Source organism: Melospiza georgiana, chromosome 1, assembly GCF_028018845.1.
Source record: "Melospiza georgiana isolate bMelGeo1 chromosome 1, bMelGeo1.pri, whole genome shotgun sequence".
NCBI lineage: Eukaryota > Metazoa > Chordata > Aves > Passeriformes > Passerellidae > Melospiza > Melospiza georgiana.
In genome coordinates this window covers 138189908-138207204 of record NC_080430.1, presented here as the reverse complement: position 1 = coordinate 138207204, position 17297 = coordinate 138189908, and the positions used below count along the sequence as shown (strand labels likewise).

Below are 17297 nucleotides of genomic sequence, written 5' to 3'. Positions count from 1 at the left end.
CCCCGCTCCTGTCAGGTTCAAGGCCAGGGAGGACGGAGCTCTGAGCAACCCGGGCTGGGGGAAGGCGCCCCTGCCCGTGGCAGGGGGATTGGAATTAAATGATCTTTAAGTCACTTCCAACCCAAACTGTTCTATGATCTGACAGAGGGATGGTGGGAATGTGTGAATCTGCCTGGGGATTCTGCCCAAACTTTTCAATCTCAAGAGCCCGCATGCTGGCTGACCTGCCGCAAAGCCGCACTGGATTCGGCAAGCCAGGAAAACGCTCCGGCTCCCGAGCGAGATACTCGACGGAGAGCAGCGGTACAGGGGCGGCCCCAAGCCGGTCCAGCCCCGCCTGCCGCTGCCGCCCGCCGGCTGTGACGGCGCCGGGCGCCGGGAAGCGCTTCCGCCGGCAGATCCGGGGCACGGCCCGAGTGCGGCGGGACCGGTGCGTCCGGAGCAGCTGCCGGGCGGAGCCGGGCCGGGGAACGCTGCGAGGCCGGGGCACCGCTTCGCCCCGGGAGCCGGTGGGTCAGTGGAGGGAGGGGTGGTCGGGCGGGTACCGGAGCCCAGGGCTGCGGTTCTGTCTGCTGGAGCTGAGCAAAATCCTCTGTCGTGTTCCCCTTGGGACGGGTCGGGGCAGGGGCAGCGCACTGACCCCTCTGTGGGGAGGGAGGTGCGTGAGGGGCACCCCCAGTTCCAGCGCCCGGTAAAGCTGCGGTGCCTCAGGGAGCCGTGTCTGCCCTGAGCCGGCCTCAGCTGTTGGACAAAACCGCGTACGGGGAGGAGTGGGATTGCCACCCTACAGAAGTTTGCTGGGATAGAGTCAAACAAGCATTTGATCGTTCCATCATCACCTCTTGTGCAGCTTGCCCTGGTGTGACGGGTCGAGGCGGGAGATGTCGACTCCCCCCCTGGCCGGGGCAGGGATGCCGCCGGGCGCCTTCTCCGGGACCCAGGCTCAGGCTGCCCGCGAGGTGAACACGGCTTCGCTCTGCCGCATCGGCCAGGAGACCGTGCAGGACATCGTCTTCCGAACCATGGAAATATTCCAGCTACTGAGGAACATGCAGGTGAGAAACAACTATTCATACACCCAGCTTCCATGTTTTTATCACTGACACATAGTATGTATAGACTCAGGAGACACCTTAGGATGTTTAGAAAACTCAGTCAAACTGCTCTGAAAAAGAGAATTGGTTCAAGAAGTGAGTGCTGCTCTTAATATATTTGTTTAGTCCTGTACATTAAGTGAAATTCAGAAATGCTGAATTGTCATTGCCCTCCCAATAAAAAAACCTCTCAATATGCTTAGTAACTGTGTTTTCTTTTATGTACAATGACGTCTGTTCTTATGTCAGTTATGTTTCTCTGCTTATGTTAACATACGGGGAGTAAATTTAGAGGAATTTTCATTGATCTTTTTCTCTAATATTTTTCACCTAAATTTTTTTTTTGTTAGTAAAAACAACATAATCCTTATTTGGGTCTACTTACTGAGAAAACATACAAATTTCTGTTGTGTTTTCACTGTGAAGAGTACGAGATAAATAATCATTCCCATTCTTTTGTATTTTCATAACTCTTGTGTCACTGAATTGAATGACCTGGGGTTGAGACAAAAAATCTCAACCCCAGTCACAATGGTGTCATATTTAAGCATTGTGAAGACACTGAAAAGTCAGAGGGATTGATGATGACCAAAAGTGTAGAATACATGAGGGTGTTTGACAGCAGTGATTGAGCACATCAAATATGTAATTTTGCTACTAAAGAAAATAAAAAATTCAGTGATTGCTATAAGAAAAGTGTGATTATCTTATTCTAAAACATAGAAAAACCTGTCTGATATCTTTATTCATTTCATATGACATAAACTTTAATTTTTTAATGTTTTGGTTCTCTAAGTTACCAAATGGTGTTACGTATCATACTGCAACATATCAAGACAGACTGGCAAAGCTGCAGGAACATCTCCGCCAGCTATCAATACTCTTCAGAAAACTGAGATTAGTCTATGACAAATGTAATGAAAACTGTGCTGGGCTCGATCCTGTTCCCATAGAAGTAAGTATCTTTATTTATGTATAAATTCTAAATCATAATAACCACTCTGATAGCAAATCATCCATCTTCCTCAGTTGCAGGAGACTCGTAACAGGTTTCAATGATACTGGAATTATTCAGTGGACTGAATTCTGTTTATTAATTAGAGCTTGTTGAAAGATTGTGCAACTTAGTGTCTAGTTGACATGGTGTTCTGTCATAAGTTGGACTTGGTCTCAGAGGTCTTTTCCAGCCTAATTGATTCTGTGATTCTAAGAAAGCAGACTTAATTTAAAATTTTAACTTTTTTTCCCCTCTGGCTTCTTGGTACTTCCACCAATTTGTTTCCCCTAGGGAAAAAAAGAGGATCAGGGCAAATTTTTTACAAGTGGAAAAAAGTGGTAAAAAGCCTGCTTCAAGCTCTCACCTGTCAGCCTGGCTCCTGAGAAATAAGTATTATTTACTTTATCTAGCCAATAATCTGTGCCTCCATAGTTCCCTCACTCAGCCATTCCTAACCTGCTGGGCAGTGTGAACCAAACTTAAATGTGCAGTGGTGGTAGAAAAGTTACAACATAAAACTTGCAGGGGGGAGGATTTGCCAAAGTTTTTCTTAATAATACTGCTGTCATTCATAAAATCTTAAATGTCATCTTCCTCGTAAGTTGTTTTGAATTTCTAGTAATATAACCCTAGGTTTTGTTACAATTTGAATTGTTCCTGCTCTATATTACCCAGAACGTTGAAATTCTTTAATTACTGACTCTGGATTCTGAGGCAACTTTATTAATGGACTTCTGATTGTTCATTGAATTTTAATCATACAGGCATTATATTTGAAGTGTGAGTCTCTTAACTGAATAGGAGTAAAGAAATGAAGTCCATTCTGTACAGTCCATTTTAGACTGCTGTTTCAGTTTACAGTCGCTGACTTTTGACAAGGGTTTCAGAAAAATGTATTTGGAAACCTGACAGCAAGCAGGGGAATAAGTTAGTTTTCCCATTTAAGAAAATGAAACCTGTTTTCACAGTGTGTTGAACTTGTGTCCTCTTTAAAAGCTTTTCATGTGTCTTATTTTCCCTTATAACAATGGAATGATGTGGCATTTGGTTTGTTTTTTTCTATAACTTTTCACATTTTTTTCCCATTATCAGGATGGAAAAGAATCTCCATAGAGAAAATAAGTAGTGACTTCAGGCATTTTAAATGCAAGGTTTCACTGATAACTTAGTCACAGCAGAATTTTTTATTGATAGTTGGGTTTTTTTTTTCAATCTTCTCAGTCTCTTCTTCTCTGAACTTAGTAGATGCCTGCCTCCTCATGTTTTTATTGGTTAGAGTGAATGACAGTGACACACCATTCCTCCTGGATCAGTTTTCTTAAATTCTTCTTCCAGTAGTTCAATAATAGTCTCAATTGTATTATTTAGTGGCTGATATTCTAACCATGTCTTTACAGAATATCAACAAAACTATTTTTTTTTGCACAGTCAAGAGAAATCTATACCTACTAGTATTGCTTATTCTATTTTTATTGATATAAATGTTTTCATAATTTTTGGTAATGTGTACTGATGTGTAATAAGTATTGTTAACTTTTTGTTAACCAACATAGCAAGGCATGAGATAATTGTGAAGGAGATCTGCCCACAAAGATTAAATTTCCTGCTTTTTTTGTGTATTAGGTATAGTTCAGCTTTTCTTGGTAGGTTTGTTTTTTGTTTAGTTTATTTTTATCTGTTATCTTTTCTGAAAGATAGGGAGGCTTTAAAGAAATGTTCTTCTTTGAGTGCTACTTTATTTTTCCATCAGAGAGTTTTTTCCAAGAGCATATAGCAGCCCTGCTACTTCTTCTTTATGGCCTACAAATGTAGTAAGTGGTGAACATTTGCCACTTTTTCACAGCATTGTTTAATGTGGTAGTTTTTGTCCATTCTGCTAAGCTTAATAAGAATGGCTGCAAACATTTTTGTATAGAAGGAAATTACATTTTTAGTGGTATAAATCAAAGTAAGTTTTCCATCAGAGGCTGGAGGCACTGAACACTTTGTAATATTGCACCCCAACCTAAGTATGAAGTTCATATGCACTTGATGAGCAACTTGCTCCCAGGCTTTTAAAATAATGTCTTCTTGCTCACTTTTATCAATATCAGTCTTCCATTTGTCTGTAATATGTTTGTGAACATGGATGTACTTTTGCATGGTACAGGACAGAAAAAACAATGTCAGACTATGGACTTTGTGGAGGTATTGTCCTTTAAGAAATTGTTAGTAGCTTGGGAGTGTTCTGACACAGAAACAAGTCTTTGTTTTGTATCTAGTATGTTTCTTTTTGATCTGTTTTTTTAAGAAGAAAACGTACAGTAGTATTCATTTAAAAATTTTTTGTCAAGGAATTTTGGCTTTGTCCAAGCTTTACAAAAAAGACAGTGCACTGTGATACTCTCCAGCCTAAACCAAACTGTGCTTCTGTGTGTCTGAGGAGACCATGGTGAGAAATACTTACAGAAAAACTCATTTTAGGTAACTGTGGGCCTGGTCTTAAGAGCAGCCAAACAGAGGCTCATTAAAACAGCAAATCATAACTAGAGTATTAGCCAAGTAGCTGTGTAAGGCCAGTCATATTTATGTTCAGGATATCACTAAAATGACTTATGATAACGAGAACTTTATGTTTGTGGTTTTATTTCTTAGTGTGGAATAGTGAATTTTAAAACCCCAATCTGCAGAATTCAGCTACAAGGATTATCTATGACAAACATCTTAAAATGGAAGGACTGGCATCTGCCTGCAGTTACAAAATTTCTTTGGTCAAGGCTTGGTAATGTCTGAGATTGTGTCTTTTGGAAGTCATTGTTTACCTGGAGAACCAACTGAGGTCATTGCAAGGCCTTTAGGTTTGAGGTGGCAAGCAGGCTTCTCTTCACTTTTTCTTGGGTAGTTAGAACCTGTGGAGAAAATGGTAGTACCATATGTATTTCTTGGATTTGAGTATTTGAGTTTTTTTCTTCTTATCTTTTCTTTTTTTCCCTTTTTTTTCTGGTTTTTTTGGTTTTTTTTTAACTAAAGCTGATGTTTCTTGTCTTCACAGCAACTTATTCCATATGTTGAAGAAGATGGCTCCAAGCATGATGATCGTGGTGCTGCAAGTCAGCTTCGTTTTGCTAGCGAAGAGAGAAGGGAAATCATGGAAGTTAATAAGGTAACAAAGTTGAAATTAATTTGCATAAACTGAGAAATGTCATTTTCACATCATAAAGCCTAAATTTCCAAATTGCTGTCCTAAATACGGAATGTGTGATGACTGCCATGAAAACTGGAAATAAATGCTTTTTATTTATGAATATTTCAGTATTGACCTTTTAGTTAATTATTTTTTAGCTGTACCTCTGGCTGTAGAGTTTCATAACAATTGGGTTTTCTAACAATTCTAACTTGTGTCTCTTTTAAAACTGACATTTGTTTTTATGAATACAGTGTGTTGTGTTTATGTGTTACCCACTAGATATTGACAGTACAAACTGAGCTAAGGTGCCCATTGAACTAATTTATCTTAATAACTTACCTTAGGTGTAAAAATAATTGAACACCAGATGTAAATATTTTTACAATTATGAGAATTGGTAAAGAACTTTCAGGGCTACCTTCTGGATTTTGACAGTTTGAGGAAGACTGTTCCTTTTGTAAAGAGGAACATTTACTGAATCTTGGCACATTCAGGAAAAATGTACTATGAATTATAAAAGTTAAATGAGTTAAAATGTTAAATATTCAGTTTGAGTGGCATTGTGCAACTGGGTACAATTAGTGAAGAGGGATTCAAATCTAAAAATAATTATGCTGTAGTAAAAGCTAATGTAATACAGAGATTAAAAATACATAGTTTTAGCAGACCACAATTTTGAACATTGTTTCTTCAATCTGTAAAATACAAAGATAGGATTAAATACATATTTCTATAGCTGTAATATCTGCAAATGCTCAGTAAGAAGGAGTTATAATCTACAAAAATAACCGAACAAAAGAAATAAATGGATAAAATGTTTATTTATGGGATGAATAATTGATGGATTTTCAGCTTTTAAAATATTTCCAATGTTTTAATTCGTCTTCCACAATCATACATGTATTGAATTTTTCATAACCCATTTATTTTGAAAAATGCATGTGTATTGTACAGGAAAGAATGAGGACTGTGTGAATTTAGAGAAATGAAGTTGTCAGCTCTCCTGTTGTAATCTTTCTCTTCACTGCTGATGTAGCAGGGTTGAATATATTATATTGTATGTAATGTTGTACTGTGAATTAATGCACATTTATTTGCAATCTTTAGGTATTAATAAGCTTAACTGTCCATATTTGCTGTGGTTTTAATAGTTCTGTGACATGGTTTTGCCCTTGTTGTTGTACTTGTATGCTAATATGGTTTTAAACCTCCTTGGTGTGATCTTGTGAAAATAATTTCATAAATTTTTATGAAGAGTTCTCAACCTTAAGAAGGTTGATGGTGTTGCAGGACCATTGGTAGCAAACTGGTAATTGAGAATGCATTGAAATCTTCATGTAAATATAGGGTGAAATCCTGTATTTATACTTAAATGCCTAGACCTAATTTCCAGATTTTCCTTAGGAAATCTTCACAAGATAGTTGAACTTTCTCTAGTATTCTTGTGGACAAGTATTAGTAACTGCAGCAAAAGAAAGGCACATCTACTACCATTTTCAAATTTTAATACATTACAGACTAGGTAACGCTTTTATGACTAGAAATATATAAATCCTTTTTTTTCCTTTTTTTTTTTTTTTTTTCTGCAAAGAAAAGGTACTATAATCAGATAATTGGCCTAATTTCTAACACTGGCTGCTGGGTTCAAGGAGGGCTTGCTCTGGTTCCTAGCTGGCACATCTGACAGCTCTTCAGGCCTCTCTAGTGTGTAATGTCCACCTCCAACTCAATTTGATGAATTAATTTTAGGAAAATTTCAGTGATACAAAATGTTGATGAGAATTCTGTGACAGAGAAACCAACATGGTAGTTAAATAAGCTTTTTATATTCTTGGCAAAATCTTCCTTCAGCTCCTTGTCCTATTCTCACCTAATCCTTTTTGCTTCAATAAGCATTCTTTTTTTCAGTCTTACATGTTATTGGTACCAAAAAATCACTGTTGCAATAACCCAGGACTTTGCCACTGTTGTGATATTTGAATTGTGATATTTGAATTAGTTCTTGCACTGCCATGGATCTCTGAATTTTGCCCTTCTTGCTGCGATGCCCCAGCCAGTGTGATTTCTTTAGTCAAAGACACAAACTGCCCCACTGTGTGGAGTGCTGCCAAAACTAGTAATAGCTCTTATAAACCTTGTGGGTCATATGTTCTCACATCAAAATCTCCTCATTCCATGAACCACTGACTGGAAAAACAGCAGCTTTCCTTTGCTACTGCAGGTGTCTGGGAAGGGAGCACCCTCAGCAGGAGGAGGAGGAGGAGGGGAGCATCAGGTGCTTCCTGTGCTCACCATCCCGTTCATGGGGCAGGAGAACCTGATGATGTAACAGAGTTCCTAAAAACTGCAGGAGCTTTTCATCTTGGTTTTTTACTGTTACACCTTTTTACTTAGTTATTCTGCTATTTTGGGACCTTTTAGGTCAGAAAGTCGAATGTGCTGACCTTGGCTATGTAAGTACTTGTCTGTTAATTTAAAATATAGATTAGTTTACAAGGCAATGAATTTCTGTCCTAGCAATCCAGTAGTAATTAGCAACTGTAGGTTTAAATAAAACCTATTAAGCTTTATAGCACAAGGGAGTTTTGCCCACAGTAAGAAGCTTCTACCATTATTACAAAACAAACCATTTCTTGAGCACTGGCTACCTCTATCTGTCTTAAACAATTCTCTCCTGCAGTTCCCAAAAATGTATCTTATTCTTTTTTATCTGTATATGTTTTCAGGGCTTATAAATTGTTGAGGTGGTTGAATTTTTTGGAATAAATTACTGTTCCAGAATCAGTTTAGCACTTGAATTGGTCTTTTAGTACATGTCTTGATCCAGTTTTCATTGAAATTAATCTATTTGCAGCAAGTGGAAGATGTTCCCAAGATTTCCTCTCCTGCTCATGTTTTTCAAGTGTTTAATATTCTGTCTCTTAAGTTTTTTATCTTTAAAGTATAGAATGATCAGTATTATTTTCAAGATGTCAGGCTCACCTTCAGTCTGTGGTCTTGTAGTACATTTGACAGGACTTGAAACAGAAGTACCAAATCAAAATTTGAGAATTATTTATTCTGTTTTGCTGTCCTATCAATGGTTTTCTTTAGTGCTCACTTTTAGAAATGCAGTAAGTACAGCTTAGGTTTCATTCATGCTGTAAGTCTGGTTTCAATGAAGCACTTAGGAAAACCATCACATAATGAGTAGTGTAGGTACATTTGGGTGTAAACAAAGCAAAATAGCATTTGGGCATTCCAGGTAGCCCTTAGAAAACAATTGTATTTGATATTCTTAACTAATATTTGTTAAGTGTTTAACAGTGATCTTGCTAAGGAGAAAAAGACAATCTACGTGACAGACTTTTAAGTTAAGCTTAAGTAACAAGTTTAGCTCTGGGCTTTTTTTTGGTAGCACAAACATTGTGCCTGGCAGCTGATGCTGTTTAGGACTATGAAGAAAACCTAAATTCCTTTTAAACCACCTTTCAGAGTATTTGCATTTATTTTCATTGGTTTGATATGTGCAGAGTCCTTTTTCACCCAAAATATGAGTGTGCATGAAGGAACGGTTTGGAGAGAGGGGGAGAATTAGTTACTTGGACACCTTCTGGGCAGATTAATCTACACTGGAGACAACTCCATGAAGTTTTGAGTACCAAACTGACTCTCTGCAATGATGGAACCAGAGGAATTTTGGCTCAGTGGGAGGTCTGGAGATTATCTGGTTCAGCCCCCGGCCCAAGACAGGGTCAACCAGCAAAATTAGATCCAGCTTCTCCAAATCATGTCCATGCTCCAGCATTTCAAATACCTGTAAGGATTGAAATTCTGTCTTTTCTGGGCCCTTCTTAATGGTTGACTTTTACTGTGAAAATTTTCCTAATGTTACATTGGAATTTTTTTTTGTCATAACTTGTCTATTCACTGTCCCTCATCCTTTTGCTCTGTATACTCAAGAAGAGTCCAGCTTTCTCTTTTCTGTGAGCTTCATTAGGCGGCTGAAGATAGCACTGTGATCCTTCCCTCTGGCCTTCTCTGCTTAAGATTGAACAAACACAGCTTTAATCATTGTGGTGGCCCCCCACTGGGCATTATCCGGTATGACAGAGCTTTGTGTTGATCCCTAAATTGGTCAGTCATTCTCCAGAGCCAAACAGAGGAGAGTATGAGAGGTACTCACCTGACCTGAGAGGTACACTCTTGCTAATATAGGGCAGAGGGCAGTTTGTCTTCCTTGTTGCAAAAAAGATCTGCTGATGACTCCTGTTAAACTTGTTAGAAAGTATCTAAAAGGACCTCAGATCCCTTTCTGCAAATTTCATTTCTATTCGGTCAGCCCTCTGCCTGTGCTGTTGTATGAGTTTATTCTGTGTGCAGATGTAGGATGTTGCTTTAATTGAAGTTCCTGAGATAGGTGTTGGCCTGCCTTTCCCACCTGATGAGGCTCCTCTGAATCCAGTATGCCACCACTGAGTATATTTTGGCATTGCCCATCAATTTGATAACTTTGATATGGTGATTAGGTCATTAAGTGTGATTGGTCATTAATGAGGATATTAAGAATATTCACCTTAGTATCAATATGAGAAGCTTCAAGGGTGACCAACTAGCCCTTGATCTTAAAACTGATGATCCCAGCATTTAGAATCCCATAGTCCAGCCAGTTTTCCATCAGGCCAGTAATTCACCTATCCAAACCACATCTCTCCAGTTTGCTCAAAGGCAATGCGAGGCTGTGTCAAAAGCTTGACTTATTAATGATTTTACTTTATGGAAGCGAAGAAAATCTCCTGCTCTCCCCTTGCCACACAGCCAGTCATTTCTCAATAGAAGGGCTGTCATGTTGGTCAGGCACAAGGCATCTGTAGCAAATCCAGTGTGGCTGTTCCCAGTCACCTTATCATGTGTGTCTGGATATGACTTTCTGAAGGATTTGCTGCACAGTCTTTCTGGAGTCAAGAGTTAGGCTGAGTAGCCTGTGGTTTTCTGGATCCCCCTCGTTGTCTTTCTTGGAAATGAGCTGAGATGTTTCCTTTTTCATCAGGAGCATATCCCCCACTCTCCAGTAGAAAATTAAGTAGAGAGGCCTTGTTATGTCATAAACCAGCTTTCTCAGGACTCAGATGTATTTTTATTCCAGATCATAAATTATTTCCTTTTGAGTTTTGTATAAAATGTTGCACACAAATTTTTTCACATTGTATCCATATCAAAACCATATCGAACTTACAAAGTTGAAAAAAGTTAGGAAAAGGTGGGCATAAAGCTGCCTATAAAATCCCAACTGTCCCCTTTTGTCCTCATATAGATGTATATTATACAATCTTTATTGCATTACCACATTTGGTTCCTTTTCCCCCCGTCCCACTTTCTATTCTGCAAGAGTTATTTGAGCTATTCTGCTTTTGTGGCAGACTAGGCAATATTTAGATTGAATCAGTATTGTAGTAAATAAGATTATAAAAATCCTGGTTTGTGAATTGCCTAACTGGCATTAGGCTATGGAGTAAGCAGGGAATTTGGGAATGAGAAGGAAGGATTTATTGTGTGTAGTGGGTAGCTAACTAAGGCAGCTCTTAGGAGCTGAATTTTTTTTTCTCTGCCACGAATTATCTGTGGTAGTTGTTCATTCTTCCCCTTATGGCTCATGGTAGCTTTGAATATGTGGGAAGCTGTTAAAATACAAAATTTAGAGATGAACATGAATCTTAAATATCTTTGGACAAAGTTGGCAGCAGTGTGGTTTTATCTGTAGTGTTCATGTGACTGAGTTTGCCATCTGTAGCTGAGGATCATAGATCTGGGGGATTTTCATATAAAGAATGGGGATGTAACACTGAGGAGTGTGGTGGAGAAGCACCTTGGGGAATGAATAATTCCATTACAAGCTACAGAGCTTAGATGGTACTCAGTAAACAAGACCTCAGACCTCATTGTCAAACGATAAATAATTGGTATGAAGCAAACATCCATCTGTTTGAATGAAGGTGCTTATTCCTCTCAGAACAACAGATCAGTGCATAAATACAATCCTGTCTGGGTCAATAGGTGAAAAGTATTGAGCTTGCAGCAGAGCACAGGTTGTCACTGGTGTTTCTGTTTCAGGAGCACAGGGTTACACATGCAGAAGGAGCAGTTTTCCTTTCAGCTGTCAGATGAGATGCAAGGCAGAAAATTCAGTCTCTCATTTCTGCTAAGTGTAGAACAGTCATGCCTGTGGGTGACATCAGGAAAAGCTGTAGATACTGTACAGTGAGTGTGTTAATGTTTAATTGCACAGCAGTTACTGTATTAGTGATGAATATATTTCATCCCTTTGGAAAAAATAAAAATAGATTGATATATGCATTTATTATGATGGAAAATGAGCCTTGGTATCAGTTGAGCAGCCATAAGTTAGGACTCTGCTTGACAGCTTTAAGAGAGTTCAACCAAAGTGTTGGGGGCACTTTTTCCATAATATTTTTTTCCAGCTATGTGCATATAACATATGCTATATGCATATAGCATTGTGATAGTCTCTTAACTAGCAAAGGAAAAAAGCAGGTTTTTCCACTTTCATACTTCAGAGATTTCATTATGAAGGATTCATTTAAAAAAAGAACAGAGTAAATGTCACCTTCCTATTACAAACATCGTGTTTCTGTAGGAATTTCTTGGGCTTGGCTTGCCTGGAAACACAGAGGCCACTGTCACCTTCATAAGGCCTTCAAGAATCACTTCCTACAGCAGTTCAATTGTCCAAAGGAGTAACATGAGTCTTGTGTCCAGCTCTGGGCTCCTCAGCACAGGAAAGCCAGGGAACTGTTGGAGTGGCCTCAGAGGAGGGCTACAAAAATTATCAGAGGGATGGAACACTTCTCCTATGGGGAAAGGCTGAGAGTGGAGGCTGTTCAGTCTGAAGGAGAGAAGACACCAGGGGGTCTTACAGAAGCCTTTCAGTACCTAAAGGAGCCTTATAAGAAAGATGGGAACAAACTTTTTAGCAGGGCCTGGTGTGGTAGGACACAAGGGGTAATGGCTTTGAACTAAAAGAAGTCCAATTTTGATGAAATATAAGGGAGACATTTTTTAGGCTGAGGGTGATAAAATACTTGTCCTGAGAGGTGGTAGATGCCCCATCCCCAGGAACATTCACAGTCAGGTTGTACTGGGCTGTGAGCAGCCTGATTTAGTTGAAGATGTCCGTGCTGATTGCAGGGTTGGACTGAATGACCTTTAAAGGTCCCTTCCAACCCAAACTGTTCCATGATTCCATACTCCTAGGAAAGAATGTGATCCAATTTCTCTATAGTAGATTCTTAATCAACAAAGTAATTTTTAAAAATTTTGCTAAGATTTATGCAAGTAAAAGTACTGTGGTTATTAATATTTAATGTTACACTGAGATACTGAGATGTCCTTCTGGCCTGTACTGTGGTAGATCTTGAATAGAGCAGGTAAAAACCACAGCTGGCACAGCATTCAGGAGAATGGTCTTCAATACAAGATTTTCAAGATAGAAACAGATCTTTTCTTGGTTTTTTTCTTAAGCAAAAGAAGACCCTGTACAACTTAGATGGGTACTGTTGATGTTTTTACAAGCACCACTTGGAATATGATCTTACTCTTCCATGGTTTTCACATTATTTCCTTTACCTGAATAAGGGATTTCTAACAAGTGGATTGAGTGCAGCATAATGACTCACAGGGATGTTTTTGTTTTAAAATTTGAAGGATACATGAGCTTAAACGAGGAGAGAGACAAGAACACTGTGCAAAGGAAGGTTTTGATACATCTCTGGTTGTGAATTGGTCTAGACTGCACTGATTTCTAATGAAATGCAAGTGAAGCAAAAAGGACTTTAGGTAAAAAATGAATTTCAGTCAAAGTTGAAATTACCATGTCCTGCTGAACCCAAATCTGTATGAAACATGGCAGGTTCTTTATGGCAGCTTTTCTTCCTTGAAAGACAGCTGTTTCCTGGATCTTTGTTATGGTTCTCCCACCTCATTTCATTTATGTGGGTTTTGTGCTTCAGTGAATGTTTTCATAAATGACCTACCCAGCCTAAGCCAGCTGAGGTCTCGTTGGTTACTGGGAGGTGCAGTCCTTGCCAGCCCCATCATGATGGCCATAATACTTGCAAGGTCAGTCAAAATGGTCCCCACTGAAAATTAGTATCACCAAAGAACACCCCCTAGGGTATGTTTGCAGTCAGATCACTTTTCTGACAGGAAGGAACTAACAGAAACAGGCCTGAGAGATGTAACTTGAATTTAGGGCTCTTAAACTCATTATAAACTGCCTCATAGATTTTCCCTGTGCTATCTAAAAACAGTCAGAAGCAGAAGCATGTATGTAGGATGAAGTACTTTTTCTTGTTTCATACAACTGTTAATCCTGAGAAGCAGCCTAGAGTTCAACTAAGTCATTTCAACAGAAGGAGGAAAGAGTGGGAGACAACTTGCAAGCAATCTGTTCAAATGAAAATTTGTCACTGCTGCAAAAGCTGCTTAAAGATTTTGCCCATTTCCCAAGAAGACCATTTCACCTAGCTTTTCAAGGTTAGGCTTGAGTTGAGATGTTACTGGCTCAGCAAAGTCTTAAGCAGAGGCCAGCACTTCCAGTGGTGCAGAACATATTAATTATGTAGTACTTTGTGGTGTGGACCACTGCCTGTCAAAGATCAGTAACAAAGATCACTGTATGCATTTCAATTAGGAGACTGTGCTCTCTGAAGTAGATTTTTTTTCTCCTCTCTTTATTCTTTCAACAGCCTAGCAACCCAGGGATTGTGCTTCATCTTAGATGTTTTTTCTGATTCCAGAATAAGTAGAAGAGCTAAGAAATTAGCTCCTCACTAAAAATGAGGAACTAAAATTATCTTCAGATAAATAAACAAATTTATACTTCTTGTCCTTACAGATGCTTTGAAAACAAATGAAATCCTGTCTAAATGTTCCCCTGTCTAGCAGCATCAGAGAAAGATCAAACAATTTACAGTGTCATAATGCTTTCACAAGAAAGTAAAACAGTATTACAGAATGAGTCTTTCAGGCATAGCTTACTCAAAGTTCATGTGAGTAACAGCATTTAACAGTACCATTAGACATGGATGGAGAGAGAAAACAGAGGTCAATGGTTCTTACTTCTGTCTGTGACTTCAGTTACCATCACCAACTGTTCAGCCTTCATTTCCATTGATGTGGGTTTTGAAATACCTTGAAATTGCATGGTATGAGGGAGTTACAGCTTGCATTAAACTGATAGTTTTGATGTAACAGTCACTGATTTCTTTAGGATTGGATGTTGAGGATGGCAAACAGAATTATGTTTAAAAATGCCACAGGTATGAGCATGCTTGTTTATCTCATCCCTCTTGTGCTTTCTCAAGCATCAGGATTTTGCATTTATAACCTTTGGTAGGAAGACCCTTGCAATTCTGTCATTTCAGTGCTGTGGTAATTACATGCTGCTTAGCTTTCTCTCTTGTCTGTAGTTAGGAGGTGAATCTCTGCTCTATATTGTGAAGTCTTGCATCAGCAAATGGAAAAGAAAGAGGCATTAGATAAATGCGCATATTTTTCTTTAAAACACTTTTCAGCCTGTCAAATGCTTGGTTAGGAATTCCATGTTAGTGCACATGAACTGTCCTGCATGTTTTTGTATCCTTCTTGGGAGTCTAGATCTGAGTGTTATCTCTTCCAGTGTCCTGCAAAGTCTGTATTTAGGAATGTTTCCCTTACTATGGTCCCCATGTAATCTAAGCCTAATTACCATATTACTGCAGACTGGTTTTTACAGGTCTGAAGTGAATAGGCTTCCTTTTTTTTCTCTGGACTTCTCTCCCAGCTGACCAGCTGGCAATTTAAAAATATTGTTGTGTTGACTGCATCAAAATTCAGGAGACTAATTTTCAGAGTATTGCTTCATTTTCTCTCTGTTTCAGTAACTTCAGTTGTGTTACTGATTTGAGTCATGCTTTTAATGCCTTTTGTGTAGTGCAAATAGCAAAGTTACATCAAACCTGAAAGATTTTGTTCTGTTTTGATGGAAGCAAGTCTTTCCTGGGCTTTTACTTTACTTGGAACTCCGAACTTCCCTAATGAATAAATAGTTTGATCTCTGATGTTGGAAGGCTGACATCTTATCAAATCAGAATGAAATGAAAGACAAACTGGGTGCTGTTAACAACAACCTAACTTACTTTTTAGCAGCTTTGATTTGAGCAGGAAAATGAATAAATGAAACAATAAATATGGGTATTATTGTGAAACATGAAAGTTTAGTGAAATTGTGTGATGTCTTGATGCCATGATCTTTCTTCTGTAGAGACATAATTTCTGAGTTTTGGCTATGCAACCAAATGAAAGCTAGTTTGCTGTTCTCCTATTCCTCCAAATGCTTCTGCAGTTTGCAAAAACAAATATATAATTTTTAAAAATTCAGCATGCTTGAGAAAACCTTTTTCAAGATAGGACTCTTAAAGCATTACAGTTGACCTACATAGCAGAAGGGCTGCAAAAGCTTAATTTGTTTCACCTATACCCTGTGCTTTGTTCAAACTTATTGTTAATGCCTCATTTTTCTTGAAACCAAATTTTTAAAACATATATTCACATAAATTTACCTTCTTCCCATATTTTTTCTTCCAGCTTAGGATGCTCTCTTTTAGACTTTTCAAAGTGAGGACCTATCCCCACAAGCCTCAGCTTTTGAAGGTGTCAGGTGTTTTGATAAAAGGCTGCTGTGAAACAAACCAGCATTCCCCTCTAGCAATGGTCCTTAACTTTGGAGGCTTTCTTGTATTTTTAGAATGTGCTTTAAAGAGGATGTATTATCCCACTAATAGTGCTCACTGACAGCTGAGAAAAAGATTTATATGGCATTTCATAGCACTGTAACTTTTGTTGAATTTTTGAGTGCACTATTTGAACTGTTCACAAAAAAAAACTTCTAATAAACTCTTCCCACAGAAACTGAAACAGAAGAATCAGCAGCTGAAGCAGATCATGGATCAGTTACGAAATCTTATTTGGGACATAAATGCCATGTTGGCAATGAGGAACTGAACAAGGAAAATCAATCTTTGTAACTGAAGAAGATACAAATCTGTTTGGATATACTTAACTTCCTTCTAAGAAGTAACACATTTTTCCACAATTATATTACAGTAATGTTTGAAAAGTCTCAAAGATTAAAATGTTGGGTTGTTTTCTAGTAATGTAAATGGTTTTGGGTTTGTTTTTATAGAAGATTCATTGTGTAAGTTTTACCTCTGTGATTCTGCTTACAGCCTCAGTAATTTACTGTAGTAGTTTGGATTCCTATGCAGAAAGGGATTTTATAAATTAAGTGTTTCTGGATTTTCTTTCTAGTACAATTAAAAATTATAAAAACATATGTTTATATGCAGTTTATTCTGTAGTGCAAATAGCCTCTACAGAGAGGAAAAGTTGCAAGACAGGAAAGTTACTCCAGAAAACTAGAGGGCTGAAATCAGCAATCAGATACTGCAATTCAGTCTGCAGTATTTTTTATATTATCTGCAGTGCAGAGAGAGCAGGACAATCCCCTCCCTTGCCTGGCTGCTGATGCTGTCCCTGATGCCCCCAGGACAGGGTTGGCCCTCCTGGCTGCCAGGGCACTGCTGGCTCATGTTCAATTTGCCATCCACCAGGACCCCCAGGTCCCTTTCCATGGCTCTGCTCTCCAGCCTCTCATTCCCCAGTCTGTAGACACAGCCAGGGCTGCCCCATGCCAGGTGCAGAATCTGACACTTGCCCTTGTTAAACTTCACACAGTTGGAGATTGCCCAACCCTTTAATTTGTGGAGGTCTCTGCAGGGCCTTTCTGACCCCAAGGGAGTTGACAGCTCCTCCCAATTCAGTGTCATCCACAAACTTACTCAGTATTCCTTCCAGTCCTGCATTGAAGAGCACAGGGCCAAGGATGGAGCCCTGCAGGACCCCACTGGTGACAGTCACCAGTGTGATGTGCCCCATTCACTGTAAGGGACAGTCACCATTCTGATGTGCCCCATTCACTGGGACAGTCACCAGTGTGATGTGC

The 17297-nt window shown here is 39.0% G+C and overlaps 1 protein-coding gene across 2 annotated transcripts; it reads left to right on the top strand.

Moving 5' to 3' along the window:
• Positions 1-410: 410 nt before the first annotated feature.
• MED30 (mediator complex subunit 30) lies at positions 411-16628 on the top strand. Of its 2 annotated transcripts, none has more exons than XM_058024401.1 (5): positions 411-509; positions 851-1055; positions 1891-2049; positions 5123-5233; positions 16202-16628. In XM_058024401.1, exons 2-5 carry the CDS (start codon positions 882-884, stop codon positions 16295-16297), a joined length of 540 nt encoding a protein of 179 aa, XP_057880384.1. In that variant the 5' UTR covers positions 411-509; positions 851-881; the 3' UTR covers positions 16298-16628. The 2 variants fall into 2 exon arrangements, with proteins under 2 accessions (XP_057880384.1, XP_057880393.1); XM_058024410.1 differs by having other exon boundaries at positions 411-513.
• The last annotated feature ends 669 nt before the right edge of the window (positions 16629-17297 follow it).